The sequence below is a fragment of the Nelusetta ayraudi genome, unplaced genomic scaffold (assembly GCF_046127955.1).
Source record: "Nelusetta ayraudi isolate G7.1 ecotype Tasmania unplaced genomic scaffold, CSIRO-AGI_Nayr_v1 ptg000011l, whole genome shotgun sequence".
NCBI lineage: Eukaryota > Metazoa > Chordata > Actinopteri > Tetraodontiformes > Monacanthidae > Nelusetta > Nelusetta ayraudi.
Window position 1 is genome coordinate 3,661,263 of NW_027466061.1, and position 12,762 is coordinate 3,674,024.

The 12,762-nt window shown below is 48.8% G+C and overlaps 1 protein-coding gene across 1 annotated transcript in view; it reads right to left on the reverse strand.

Moving 5' to 3' along the window:
• The window catches only part of spns2 (SPNS lysolipid transporter 2, sphingosine-1-phosphate), a 58,297-nt gene that overhangs the window by 16,555 nt on the left and 28,980 nt on the right, over positions 1–12,762 (reverse strand). The window contains exons 3-8 of the mRNA XM_076020107.1: positions 10,764–10,900; positions 7,806–7,957; positions 5,253–5,319; positions 2,571–2,713; positions 2,082–2,234; positions 1,451–1,640 (exon numbers count right to left, since the gene is read on the reverse strand). Coding sequence (XP_075876222.1) covers positions 1,451–1,640; positions 2,082–2,234; positions 2,571–2,713; positions 5,253–5,319; positions 7,806–7,957; positions 10,764–10,900 — 842 coding nt within the window. The remainder of the gene's footprint in view (positions 1–1,450; positions 1,641–2,081; positions 2,235–2,570; positions 2,714–5,252; positions 5,320–7,805; positions 7,958–10,763; positions 10,901–12,762) is intronic.

Genomic DNA, 12,762 nt, shown 5'->3' on the forward strand with positions numbered 1-12,762 from the left:
AAACCTGAGCTGATCACTTACAACTGCTGCCGCCGCGCCATGATTTAATATTGCGCTCGTCTGAGGGAGGCGGGAGGTGAGAGGGGAGTCAAAACGTATGAAGTTCAAGTGGCTAAAGTGCGTCGGAATTCGTACCCACCGAGAGACTTAATCCGCTCTTGACACCATAAAAAAAAAAATAAAAATTTGAGACCATCGGGTGACGGCGTTCCCGTCGGCGACGGCGCCGAGATCATCGACATGCGGTGTCACTCGAGAGCGTCTCCCCGGAGGCCTCTCCTTGTCAGGTGGAGCGTCTCTGAAATGGACTTGGACAGATCTCTTAACGGTGTAATTACGGGGAAACTGCAGCACCCCAGGACTAATTGGCCGAGTCGCGCCTCAGTTGGAAGATTTGATGAATGTGTTTGACCTGACGGGGACTTCATCATATCATTTATCACAGCGCTAGCAAAACTTTTGCAATAGTTAGTCATGGGGGGGAGTACTTTTATTTTAAGGCGGGCGTCCAGGAAAGAGCTGGGCCTGAACCAGTTCTGATCATATCTCGAGAGCTTCATAATTAATCTATCTTTGTCTAAATATTGCGCTGCAGCCATGGCTACAGCCTCACCGCTGGGCTCTTCCTTGTGCGCTTTCCACTGTTTTCCGTGACCCTGACAAAAACGGCATAAACAAGCATGAAGACTGATCTCGCTGGGTTAGATGGAGATAAAACTGCAAAAGCCGGATCCTTGAAAGGTTTTGTTCTTCCCATTACAAATGTGTCCAAAGAGCATCAGAGACCAGATGTTATCGTTTGAACGGGCCTCAAAACAGAAGAGACATTTGCACCGAAGAAGCCCCAGAGCTCTCACACAAAATGCCATAAAACTGCAAATTCTGATGAAGTCAGTTTAACTCGGAGGCCCGACACACAGAGGTCAGCCAAAGTCACATTTAGGATATGGAAGTATGTTTGTCGTGTTCCTTTACACGCACAGGAAATATTTTCCGTCTTTTTCACTTTTCCCGCACGCGGGTCAAGTCCTATTCTTTGTGTTTGTGATAAGAGTGGGAACTGAGCGCTCGGTGGGTCGGCCTGCCCGGACAGCATTGTTCTAGTGCAGAGGGTTGCACCCCTTCCTGCTTCTCAGGCCATTAGCCACGCAAGTATTTGGCATCACGTATCCTTGCAGGAGAGCCGGGCATCGGCTACCTGAAGGTCATCACGCTCTGACCTGCAGTCAAGGCTATTCATTGACAGGGAACAACCCATGAAACCAGCATCCTAAAGTATCTTCTCACTGCTTCATCATTCATTCAAACACTGACCCCACCCAACCAGCTGAGCCTTTGTCATCAGAACACCACCGGACTTTCTCATCTAATCTCCAGGCCCTGACTAACTTCAAATGAATGCTAATGTGGCTATGTGGCAGAACAAGCGATGACTCGGCGGGGCTCTTACGTAGGCTCCGATGATGCTCTTCTTGGCCACCACGAAGATGAGGCAGATGAAGATGGCCGAGCCCAGCATGCTGACGGCGCACACCAGAGGGTCGGCCCGCTCCGTCTTCTGCCGGCAGAAGCGAGTGGTGGCGGCGCCGATGAGCACGCCCAGCAGCCCGGTCACACAGGTGATGGCCCCAAAGATGATGCTGGACGGGAAGAGGAAGAGGAGGTGTTGTGTCAAAGGGAGGGATGTCTCACGTGGTTTTAGTTCATGCAGCAATAGCAGCTAAAGCAATTTAAAAACCTGCAGTTAATAATAGTACACAGTGATGGAGACAGGCAAATAGAATAGAATAGAACACCTTCATGTATTCCACATTGGGGAAATTTGCATAATTACAGCAACAAAAAGTAGAGTAAAAGAGAAGGAAAAATTATAATAATTAAAAAGAAATAAAGAAATTAAAATAAAATAAAATATTTATAGAGTGAGGAAGGAAAAATAAGATATTTACATGTTATCAACAGTTGTCATAATGCTGACATAATAAGTGTTTTATTGCACCGTGAAATGTCAAGTGGTTAAGAAGATGATTTGATTGTTTTTCCCTCTGCGTTAATGGAGGAAGTGACGAGCACACACTCACCTGTCTGTGCTGCTGCACGCTGCCTTCGTGCAGGCCTCCGCTGTCTTCTGCACCACCTGGGCTCTGGCCAGGTACAGAGGGATCCACATGCCAAACGCACCCGTGGCAAAAGACACGGCCGCAGACGCCAGCGAGGAGAAGACGTAGCTCCGGCTGGCCGCAGAGAAAGAGACAAGGAAAGAGGTGATTATCCTGAAAACAAGGAGTTTTTCGTGACACAGTTTCGCTCACTTGGGTTGTTGTCAGAATCTCATAGCAACTGGCCACAGATTGAAAGGATTAAAAAAAATGGAACACAGAACACTTTTTGGCATGGGGATGGGGTTTTTTGATGAGTAAATAATAAGCAGCTACAACAGTTTATCACAGAGGTCTGCAAACAGTGCAAACAGTGACATCCTGTGCTGTGAAGACGAGGGTTGACTTTGCAGTGACATTTTGCAACCACAACCACAGAGGCCTAATCTGAATCTAAATCCCAAGCCTTACTTTTTGCCGAGGGCCTTCATGTCACACAGCCAGGAGGTGCGGGCCTTCATGCGTCCTCCCATCTGGTCGGCGCTGCCTCTCTTGGGCTCGGGCACGAACATCAGGATGAGGGTTCCCGCTGTGATGCCCAGAACCGGGGACACCTAGCGGGGGACCGGACAGACGCGTTATATTGACACCCTCGGTCGACGTGACATTGAGAGTTTCTAGGATAATGGAGGGAGGCGGCCTGCAGACTGTGGGCGAGTAGGAAAAAAAAGAGTCTGTTTACTGAATGGTCGACCACCGTGTTTGCTGAAAGGCCTGATGTCCTGTGTGTAGCTGAGAATGTTTCCTCTGCGGGCTCAGTCAGCACTTTCTTGTGTGTCTGTGTGTGTGTGTGTTTGTGTGTGCTTTGCCTGCAAGATCTCCAAAAGGGCACTCGGGCTCCCAGAGCAGGTCTGTGATCTGTGAAAAGAACCTTATGAGCGCCCGTCTGCTACTCGGCGCTCTCGCTCTCTCGCCTCTTTTTATGGGTTACATGAGGAGAGCGTGTTCGTGCAAGCGTGCGTCCGCGAGACAAAGGCCAGGGTGGGATGTGTGGGAGAGGATTTATTGGAGCAATAGAAACTGCTCACAAAAGAAAGAAAAAAGCAATTTCATCCGTCAGGGGAAATATATCGTGCCGTACCTGTGGCCCATTTATATGCAAAAGTTGCAAAAGGGAGCGAGAGAAGGTATGGAGCGCAGTGTGTGTGTGTGTGTGTGTGTGTGTGTGTGTGCGTGAGCGTGTGCGTGTGTGTGCTATCGTCCTGCTCAGCCTGGCGCGACACATGATGTGTCAGATAGTGTTGCTGCGGTCTCGGAGGTGGTGAGATCACACCAACACACACCAACGCACAATAGCACACGCCAACGCACACAAACACACACAAACACGCATCACTTCCTCATCCAGTATCGCATCTTTGTGTAATGGAGCAGCAGCAGCAGCAGCAGCAGCAGCAGCAGCAGCTGGATGGAAAATATGCCCTCGCTCCCAGACTGCCGGTAAATATTAGCTTTAGCACAATCACTAGGATGATTCCGACACACCGGCCATCTTTGACCTTTGAACCCGACTCCCACTCCAGACGCTTCCTGTATGGATGTCTGCTAATCAAAGAAAGTAGCGATGGGGGCCTTCCTCTCTCTCTTTCTCTCCCTCTCTCTCTGTTTTTCCCCCCGATGAACTTCTCCCGCCGTTCCTTATCGTCCACGTTTCAGCTAAACAAGGAAGGCAGCTGGAACACGTTGGGCACAAACAAGCGGAAGGGCTGCAGCAGGATGCGGCCGCTAAGGAACAGCTCTGCCTCTCGGCCGTGTTTTGGTCGGCGCGCCACACGAGCTGATTAATCGGCTTCCAGATTGTTTTATTGGAATGCCGCTGTGGAACAAAACGACCTATTTTGATGGTGCGTGTGTGCGTCTGGGTGTGGCTGTGTGTGGCAGCGTGCTTCAAATAGTTAACCTAGGCAAGGAATAAACGGACGTGCTATTTTCCTCCAACCCCAGCGAGCTGTCACGTCCAGGAGACAGTGTTGTTGGATGTCTTCTTTTAAAATGTCAGAGGGTTTATAAGACGAGTCGGGGTCGCGGCTGTTTTTGGGGGATTTTAAAAGCCGACCCTGAAGTGGGCGGCTCCTCACCAGCCTCGTTAGGCCGCTCGTTGGCCACCTCCAATCAATGCACGCCCGCCTTACGGGGCAGTTTCACCCCGAAACGTTTTGTTACAACTGCACAGCGGGGGTCCCACTAAAATCAAACGGGACAACACCGCCGATTTATCGCCGCGCTTTTACGCCCCGCGTCCGCTCGTAAGTGTGTCGCCTGGAACCAAACAGCAGCCCAGTGAGGATTGGGATGCTTTCAGAAAGCGTGTGCCTGTGTGTTTAATAATAGCTTTCAAATCCATCTATGTATAGCTATAATTGATAGCTTAAAATAGTCAATTACACATATACTGCAGATAACACAGCTAATAGCCCACTTTTGATTATAATGGGTCCTGCTTCATGCGGTTGGAGCACCAATAAAAATACTGTAGCTCCCTCTCTGCTATTAATTGCAAAAGCAATAAAAAAAAAAAAGAAAGGTCTGCAGCCAACAAGTGCACCCGCGTGCACTTTTGCAGGACATGCACTCAACTGACCATATAGAAGAAGGATGTGTTTACTGCAGCAAACTGAGGACAGAAGTCCGCCTTTTTTTTCTGTGCTGCAGCCGGTGGCCAGCGAACGCACCGCAGTGCTTTTTTCGCTCCATCACTCTGCTGATTTTCACGTCAAAATGTTTGGGGACATTTTAAGGAAGGCTTCTGCAGCTGGCTGGAGGCTGACCAGCTGCTGCGTGGCCGTGTGTGTGTGTGTGTGTGTGTGCGTGCGTGTGCGTGTGTGTGAGTTGTCTCGCCCTGGGCGCTCTCTGCTCTGTCACTTCCCGACAATGTCAGAGCTCGGATCGCCTGCTTGGCCATATGTGCCGGTCAACCCCCCCAAACCACTCCCTCCACCCCCGGGTGCTTCTACTACCACTGACCCCCCCTCTGATCCCAGATCGGTGACAGGGCCTCCTCGTCGAGCCCCGCAGGAGGGCCTCCTCTCAGTCTATCAGTCTTTGTTATGTGTGAGTGTCTGTGTTGCGGGACGACGATGTGGATGCTCTTACCCTCAAGGCCCAGTGCCAGTCGCCCGCAGCCACCTTAGCGCTGGAGCCCAGGATGTAGCCCAGGCCGCTGCAGTGACAAAGACAAAGGTTTTAGGTGCCTGCTCCGAAAAAATAAAAACAAAAACAAAAAAAGAAACCCTGCTCCGCTTGCGTTTCTTTCAGCACGCGCTACACAGAAAGCATATGACTCAGTGCCCCGTGTTAGCCCACTCTGTCGTTTTTGTCACTCGAGCTCACGCCCACGCGGCAGACGCCCAGCTTGCAGCCAGACTGAAGCTGAGTCGAGTGTTTGGATCCTTCACGCGGAGAGCTCACGGGCTGATCAAAGCGCCCAGGCGTAGCTGCAGGTGCAAAAACTGACCAGCAGAGCAGTGCGCTAACGTGATTAGCTAGCCGGGAGGGCTGTGCATCGTCGCACTGTAATTGGGTTTTGTTGCATTTTACCTCTGAAAATGGGGGGGTTATTTTTGTGCTGCCTTTTAGCGGAAAGCAATGCTTCTGAGCGCTTCTGTCAAATCTGATCAAATCAGATCAGCGCAAAATTGTGCAAAAAGCATAAGAGGCAAAGAACAAATCACAGCATTTGTGCTTTATTTTCAGACACACATTCAGATGTAGGCAGCACTTTTGAATATTTATTAGCTATATTGACTGGAGTAAAATTTCTAATTTGTTGAAAAACTTGACAGGTGTTCGAGAGAAAAATACGGGAATGATTATTTGAACGTACAATTTGAAATTAAAGAGCGTTACTTTCAAAATGTTCAAAGTAATAATCACTCTTTTCACCTTGGCATTCTTGTGTCACTCCACGAGTTCTAAACCCCCGCAGACGACGAGACTAGACTGGTGTTAGTCAGCGCACGTCAATCAAACCCTCTCCATGTGAATTCTTTTCGTTTGTCTGCACGTGCACGTGCACGGCCCCTGGCAAAAAAAAGAAAGAAAAGATGCTGTTTTCCAGCGGAGCGAGCGGCATACGAGAGCGAGCGAGAGGCCGATGACTTCACCCGGCCGACGACTTCTGCAGCGGCGACGGCTCAGAGGGAACAAACACGTCTGAGTGCTTTTACACACATTACTTGCGCATTAAAATGGGGAAACAGTCTGCGTTTGTGCTTCCATGTGTCCAAAAATAACAGGCCGGCACAGGCAGGCTCAGACGGCCAATGATATTTCCAGTGAGTGACCAGTGGCTAATCTTATCACCGTCCACACACAGAGCCTTTGGAAAGTTTGGCGCAAACAATAAAAACTCCTAGGCATGAAAAATAGACGGCGCTGTCGCTGCGTCCGTGTGGCGAACGTCTGAAAAATGACAGAAGAGGGGGGTAAAAAATCTATTTCCTGTCCGTCCTGTCTGATTCCTGAGGTCATTTCCTCAGGAGGGTCGTAGCAAACTTGGAAAGGGTCGCAGGTAGGATGTTTGAACTCACTTTCCCGGGACTCCCTGTTTTAGCTTCTATTGTCTGTGTTGCCGGGCAGCTCTTTGTGACCCAAATGTTCTGGCAGCACATGACACAACCGGTCGCCTGTAGCCCCCCAACCTCCCCCCTCCTCCTCCATCCCCTCTCATCCGTCAAAGTCTCTTTAGCCGTGCCCTTTAAAACGCCTCCAATCACTTCTGATTTTGACTTATGCAACTTTTCATCGCTCTGTCAAATGTCCCATTTTGGCAAAACTGGCTTTGTGAGTTGTTTTTTTTTCATAATAATTTGTGTCTCAGGCCTGTCAGTGAACTCCCCGCAGGGCCGTCCTTTACCGCTTTTGCTCGCTCCACTTTTCAGAAAAACCTGCGCTGGAAACACACAGTTCTGAGAAAAAAAGACTGTCTGTCTGTGTGGCACCGAGGGCTGCGCTGCTGCTGTAAGCACAGGGATAAACATGTATTTTTCTGGAGACCTATGCATAATTGATCGTGCGACTCCACTGGAGTCTGGGATGGAAACTAAAGATCTGAAAATGGGAGCAGTACGGGACCTTTTCGGTGACATCCTGTCCGCCACTGTTTACACTGGACGCACTGCGGCACCCGTCGGTTTACTTGGCATTTCCTTGTTTGTAATTCTGCACGGAGAAGCCGACCGTGGCGGAACATGCGGCGGCTCCGGCAGCACCGCACGTCAGGATGTAAACCTCAAGTCGCTCCGATTCCGCTTTTGCCAGAACGTTCGTTCCTTTTATTGCTCGCCACTGTTTGTTTTTCTCCCCGCAGCCCTCTGGCTGATTGAATAAAGTGAAAAGGCTGGAGATTTAGACTCAATAATACCTCCTACTTCCACACCCCCTCGCCGCATCACCAAAGAGCCCCCCCACCCGCCCCAACCTGCCTTAAGCCCACCCTCAACCGACGTTTTATTTTTTTTCCTCCGCAGAGCCTCTTTGTGTGGCAGCACTGCAAAAAAAAGAAAAAGAAAAGAAAAGAAAGAAGCCGGTTCGACCCTTCCTGCGTGAGGATAATATCAATCATCTCCTCTCTTTTAGTCTCTGCGTTAGAATGAACACTTTGGGCAGGTCGGATAGTGTGAAATCACGACAACGTCTTGCTCCTACCTTCCCAGGGGGATGGCCAGGTAGAAAACAGAGAGCATCATGGTCCGGCTATTATTGGTGAACAGGTCTCCGATGATGGTGGGAGAGATGGACGAGTAGCTGGATTCTCCAATACCCACGAGTCCTCTGGAGAGAACAAACAGCCAGTAGTACTGCGGAGACAGAGGAAGAGGAGACTCGGGTTCAATTCCATCAGCCTTTTTCATTTGAAAATGTTAGCTTGATTACGTGCATAATACCACATAAAGTCACACTTAGTGCTGCAGTAATGTACAAATCTATAAGGTCTTCTAAAACTGATGTGACAGCATTACGCACTGAGATGAATATACACGCTAGGAAAATTGGAGGTGGTTGGACAGAAGAAGCCACGCCTTAAAATCCCTTTGTGCAACTGGACGTCCTGTTCATCACAAACTACTTCATCCAATATCACACCTCTGCTTTTGTTACCTGTGAATAACATTTATAATCACAAATGACCTCTCTTTTTGTTTGAGATGCAATTGTGAAAAATTCAAGACGCTGAGGAAAAAAAATGCCCCCACACTTTTTGTAATAACAGGTTTATTATCACTGTTTCAGTGCTTCAGGCCTGAATGACAAACACGCAGACGGACAGTTTCATGGGAGCGCGCTCGCTGGTGAGGGCACATGTGTAGGCAGCTGGATTGTTAACTGTTGCCATGGCAACTCTGACTCTCCTGCCGGACTCACGTCTTCATGTGAGGCTGAAAAGAAATCAGAGCGCAGCCCCACACACTCTTACGTGATGCGAGCCGCATCATCGGCTCGAGGTCTCACACGGAGTTGAGTTTTTTTTTTTTAATTAATAAATTTATTTCTGAAAGGTGTTTCGACGCATTGCATCAGACGGTCTCTCCCTCATTTCCAGACTTGGATGCGAGCGCAGTGTGCGGGAGCGTGCTAGTCTGCAGTGAACGTAAACGAATCCAGGTGCTGCAGAAAAAGTGGTGACCGGAGCTACCGGATCTCACTGCGGATTTTCAGATCAAGAGAGCAAATGTCAGAATAGAAACAGGTGAGTTTTAACGGCTTAATGCTGCCTCAGTAAGAACCAGTCCTTTGAAATGCATCTTGGCTTGAATGACATTTTCACGGAACTCACAAACCGCAAGATTTCTTACGAAAGTTTCAAGACAAAATATCATTGCTTGACTTTGTCAGTCACTCGCATGAGAAAAGATGTTCAGTTTGCGATCCCGGATGTTTAAACAACAACCATCGCCTAGAGGTCGTTGCAATCGCCCCGTTCTATTTTCGTTAACGAGACGGAAATAGTCAGGCGCTTCGTCGTCCGTGTCAGTGACGGGGTTCAGATTTCAAATGACCTGCAAGCAATCATTTAATGAGGATTTATCAAGTACTCGCACGGGCGAGTGGGGAGGGGGCGGTGAGCAATAAAATAAAAAAAAAAAGAAAGAAAAACATTGCGTAACATTTGAATTCTGCATCACTGCAAATCCTTCCAAAATGCCCCAGAGGATCTTAAATGCGTAATGATAGGACTCGGTTGTAAGTGGTCATTAACATTTCATCCCGTGTCACGTCTTTCATCTCTGGAGGCGACGGGCGCCGCAGAGCCTCTTACGTAACAGACGTCCACCCTTGTGTCCCTTGAGTGGCACGTCGAGAGCAGCGCGTCTTGAGGGTGAACTTGGGCTCTGGGGCGAGGAGGAGGGCTGCCGACTGCCGAGGGACCCGGCCAGGCTTCTCATCAGGCCTTTGTATGGTTTGTCAGACGGAGGAGAGGCCCCTTCATTTCAGTCTCAGCCGCGAGCAGCCCGGGTGCATTTCCTGCTCAGCCTCTGTCTTGTGCCCTGGCGGGTCAGCTCTTCCGGGGACCGCGGTGAAAGGATGCACTCCGGGGACCATCAATATCTCAGAGCTGTCGCCGCCTGCCGCGGCTCCGGCCTCGCGGACTGCGCTGCTCTGCAGAGCTGCAGGAGGAGGCTGCAAAACCGACGTCGCTCGTCGAGTAGCACATCCCTGTCGGTCCGCCTCACACCGGCCACGTGATTGTCACTGCAGATGCCCTCAGAGGAGGCGGGTGAAGGTTCTGGACCACTCAATCGATGTGTATGCTGGCTAAATTAATCGCTGAAATCTAAACTAAAGTGGCTTTCAAAGTCTGTCTCTCCCCTGCACTTTTATTTTAAAACTTGTGCAGCAAATTCTGCCGAAAATATATGGAGATTTATTCCAGTTTTGAGAAAGTGGTTTTAAATGATGTGCAAACAAATGACCATTGATTAACCTACCAAATTATCAGCAAACTGACTGACCACTGAAAATCTCAGATGTTAGAATCAGCCAGGAAGAAGCAATATTGGTGTCATGCCTGTGCTATACTCTGCGTTTGTGAGCAATGTTAAAGCATGATTCAATACTGTATTACATCTCCAAATGATCAAATTGACACAGCTCTGTATAAGAAAAAGAAAAAACAGCTATGCAGTGTTTCCATTGGGGCGCCTGCCCTGCCCTGTCTACACACTCATATGTGCACTTGCACAGCTCCTTTTCCTGGGATCAGTTCCTCACATGCAATCAGCTCCACCTACACATCTCTCGCCAAACAATAGTGGTATTATTCAACGTTTCCAGTGCATGGGGCTTTGGGAGAAATCAAATCTTGATGTGCTCGCTGAGGGGGACGAGAAACAACAGAGCTCTGTCTTTTAAAAGTATTGTAATTGAGACAAGTCTGGGCCGCCGACCTTCATTAGCTGCCTGGCTGGCAGCCAGCGAGCGAGGGAGGAGAAACATAAAGAACGTCTACAAAGGCAAAGTGGGTGTCCAAGCTAACAGGCATATCATTTCATTTCACCCGCCTTAACATCAAGCATATCCAAAACATGACAGAATAATTAGGCTGTGGGCGTGGCAGTGACTGAAGAACGCCCGCTCTCTGCCAGGCTGCCCGCTGGGTCGTACCTCTTTGCCGATGAAGGAGCTGGACAGGGTAACAATGGACCAGAAGAAAATGCCACAGCTCAGGATGACCTTTCTGTTGAAGCGGTCGCCCAGGTAGCCGAAAATGGGGGCCGCCACCATGAAGCTGCAGATGAAAACTGAGAAAAGGGGGTGAAAAAAAGAGGAGAGGAAGAGATGCGTTATTTTTCCCTATGAGATAAAACATGTGAAATTTCGGTACATTTCAAGCTGAACCCCCGATGCGTATTTCAGCTCCCGGGTCCCACTTGGGGAACCAGATCGAGCGGATGATAGCGGCCTGCCAGAGATTCAGTGAAGGACTGCCAGAGGACGGCACCACTCCACTCCGGCCAATCAGGATTCCATTATGGCTCACCTACACTCACTACAAGAGACCTGGCAAAGGAATATTACACTGAAACAATCCAGCACAGCCAGGTGTCACGGCAGCAGGTCATATAGGTTGTAGACTAGTTCTTTTTTTTCTTTTTAAGAGGAGGAAGATTTACAAACGTGACTCAAACTGTGACTTCACTCCACCTCTGATACAGTGTAACATCCCAGAATCCCCATAAACTGCTGTTCCTCAGAATGTGATGACATCACTGCGTCCTTGTTATTGTGTGTTTGGGATTTCTGCTTTTCTGCCTCCAGGAGACCCCTGCGCAATAATTCCAATCTGCCCGGACTGTCTGTTCTCACGCGAATGGCACATCGAAATCTCGACTCTTCACGGCCCATCCACACACCGTCACCGAGTCTCTCCGGCAGTAAATCATCCTGCAATCTTAATTCCCTTACAACCCAGAATCATGTCCCACAGAGGAAAAGGCACGGGCGCTCTCAAAATCTTTCCCTCTCCTGACTGCCCGGCCGCTGCGCGGACATCTGGGCCCCGGCGCTTTCTTTGGGATTTCAGTCAATATTTATGAGGAGAAGCGGCACAAAACAGACGTGCATTTTTAATGCTCTCAAGCCGAGTGCTGCGTCGCGGCAGAGGAGAGAGGGCAGAGATGTTACGCTTGACGGCGGTGGGCCGGGCTGAAGTGTTTTGACAGATCATCAGCATAAACATACAGAAGAAGAAGAAGGAGGATGGAGAGGAGATGGGAGTGGGGTGTGTGGGGATGGTGGTCTGGGAGGGGGGGGGCGTGTTATATAAGGCATCACAATCCCCCAGCTGCTCGCCCGACCCACTGGATGAGGGACAATAATCAGATTAACGCTTAAATATAGTTTTAAACACATGATACGACGCGATGATAAAAGCAAAATATATAAATAAATAAATATATAAGTGGAATGTTCCTCCATCACCTCGTTTGAGAGGAAAATATGCACAGAAATGTAACATGAAAGGATTCCTGCGACGTTACAGGCTGGCAAATTTTTGATCTTCAGCCACTTCCCATGTCAGAGCAGGCGCTTCTTTTTCTGTGCAGTTTGGATTTAGGAGGAAGAAAAACCTGATGATGATGATGATGATGCAAGATGAAAACAAGTATGAATGAACGTTGATAAATTAGGTTTTTGCCAATTGACATTAGCGTTCACACTGAAACGCTGCAACCTACTGCTATCGTCGTGTTCTCATCCCAAGTCTCATTTATAGTGGCAGGAGGGTTGGTTTGCTGATTTGCTTTTCAAAAAGGTAAATATTCATATTTATATAAAAATTCAACTAGATATAACAGAATAACTAAATTTGTGAATTTGCCTGGTACTCAATGCAATGACTCTGTCCCACCATCACCACCTTCTTCATACTTTCTCTGGCTAAATAAATACAAGTTTTTCTTTTTGCAACAATGCTGTCTGACTGCCATGTGTTGGAGCTAAACAAACACATCGGTGGTATGAACAGTTGAGGGGACTAAATGACGACACAAGCCCGGGTGTGTCTCCACGCATCCAAACTGCTGAACTTGCAGCCGAAACGCTTGACTTGTTGTGAACGAGTCCCTGTACATTGTTCCTTTTTGTCGTTTGCTGTGTTTCT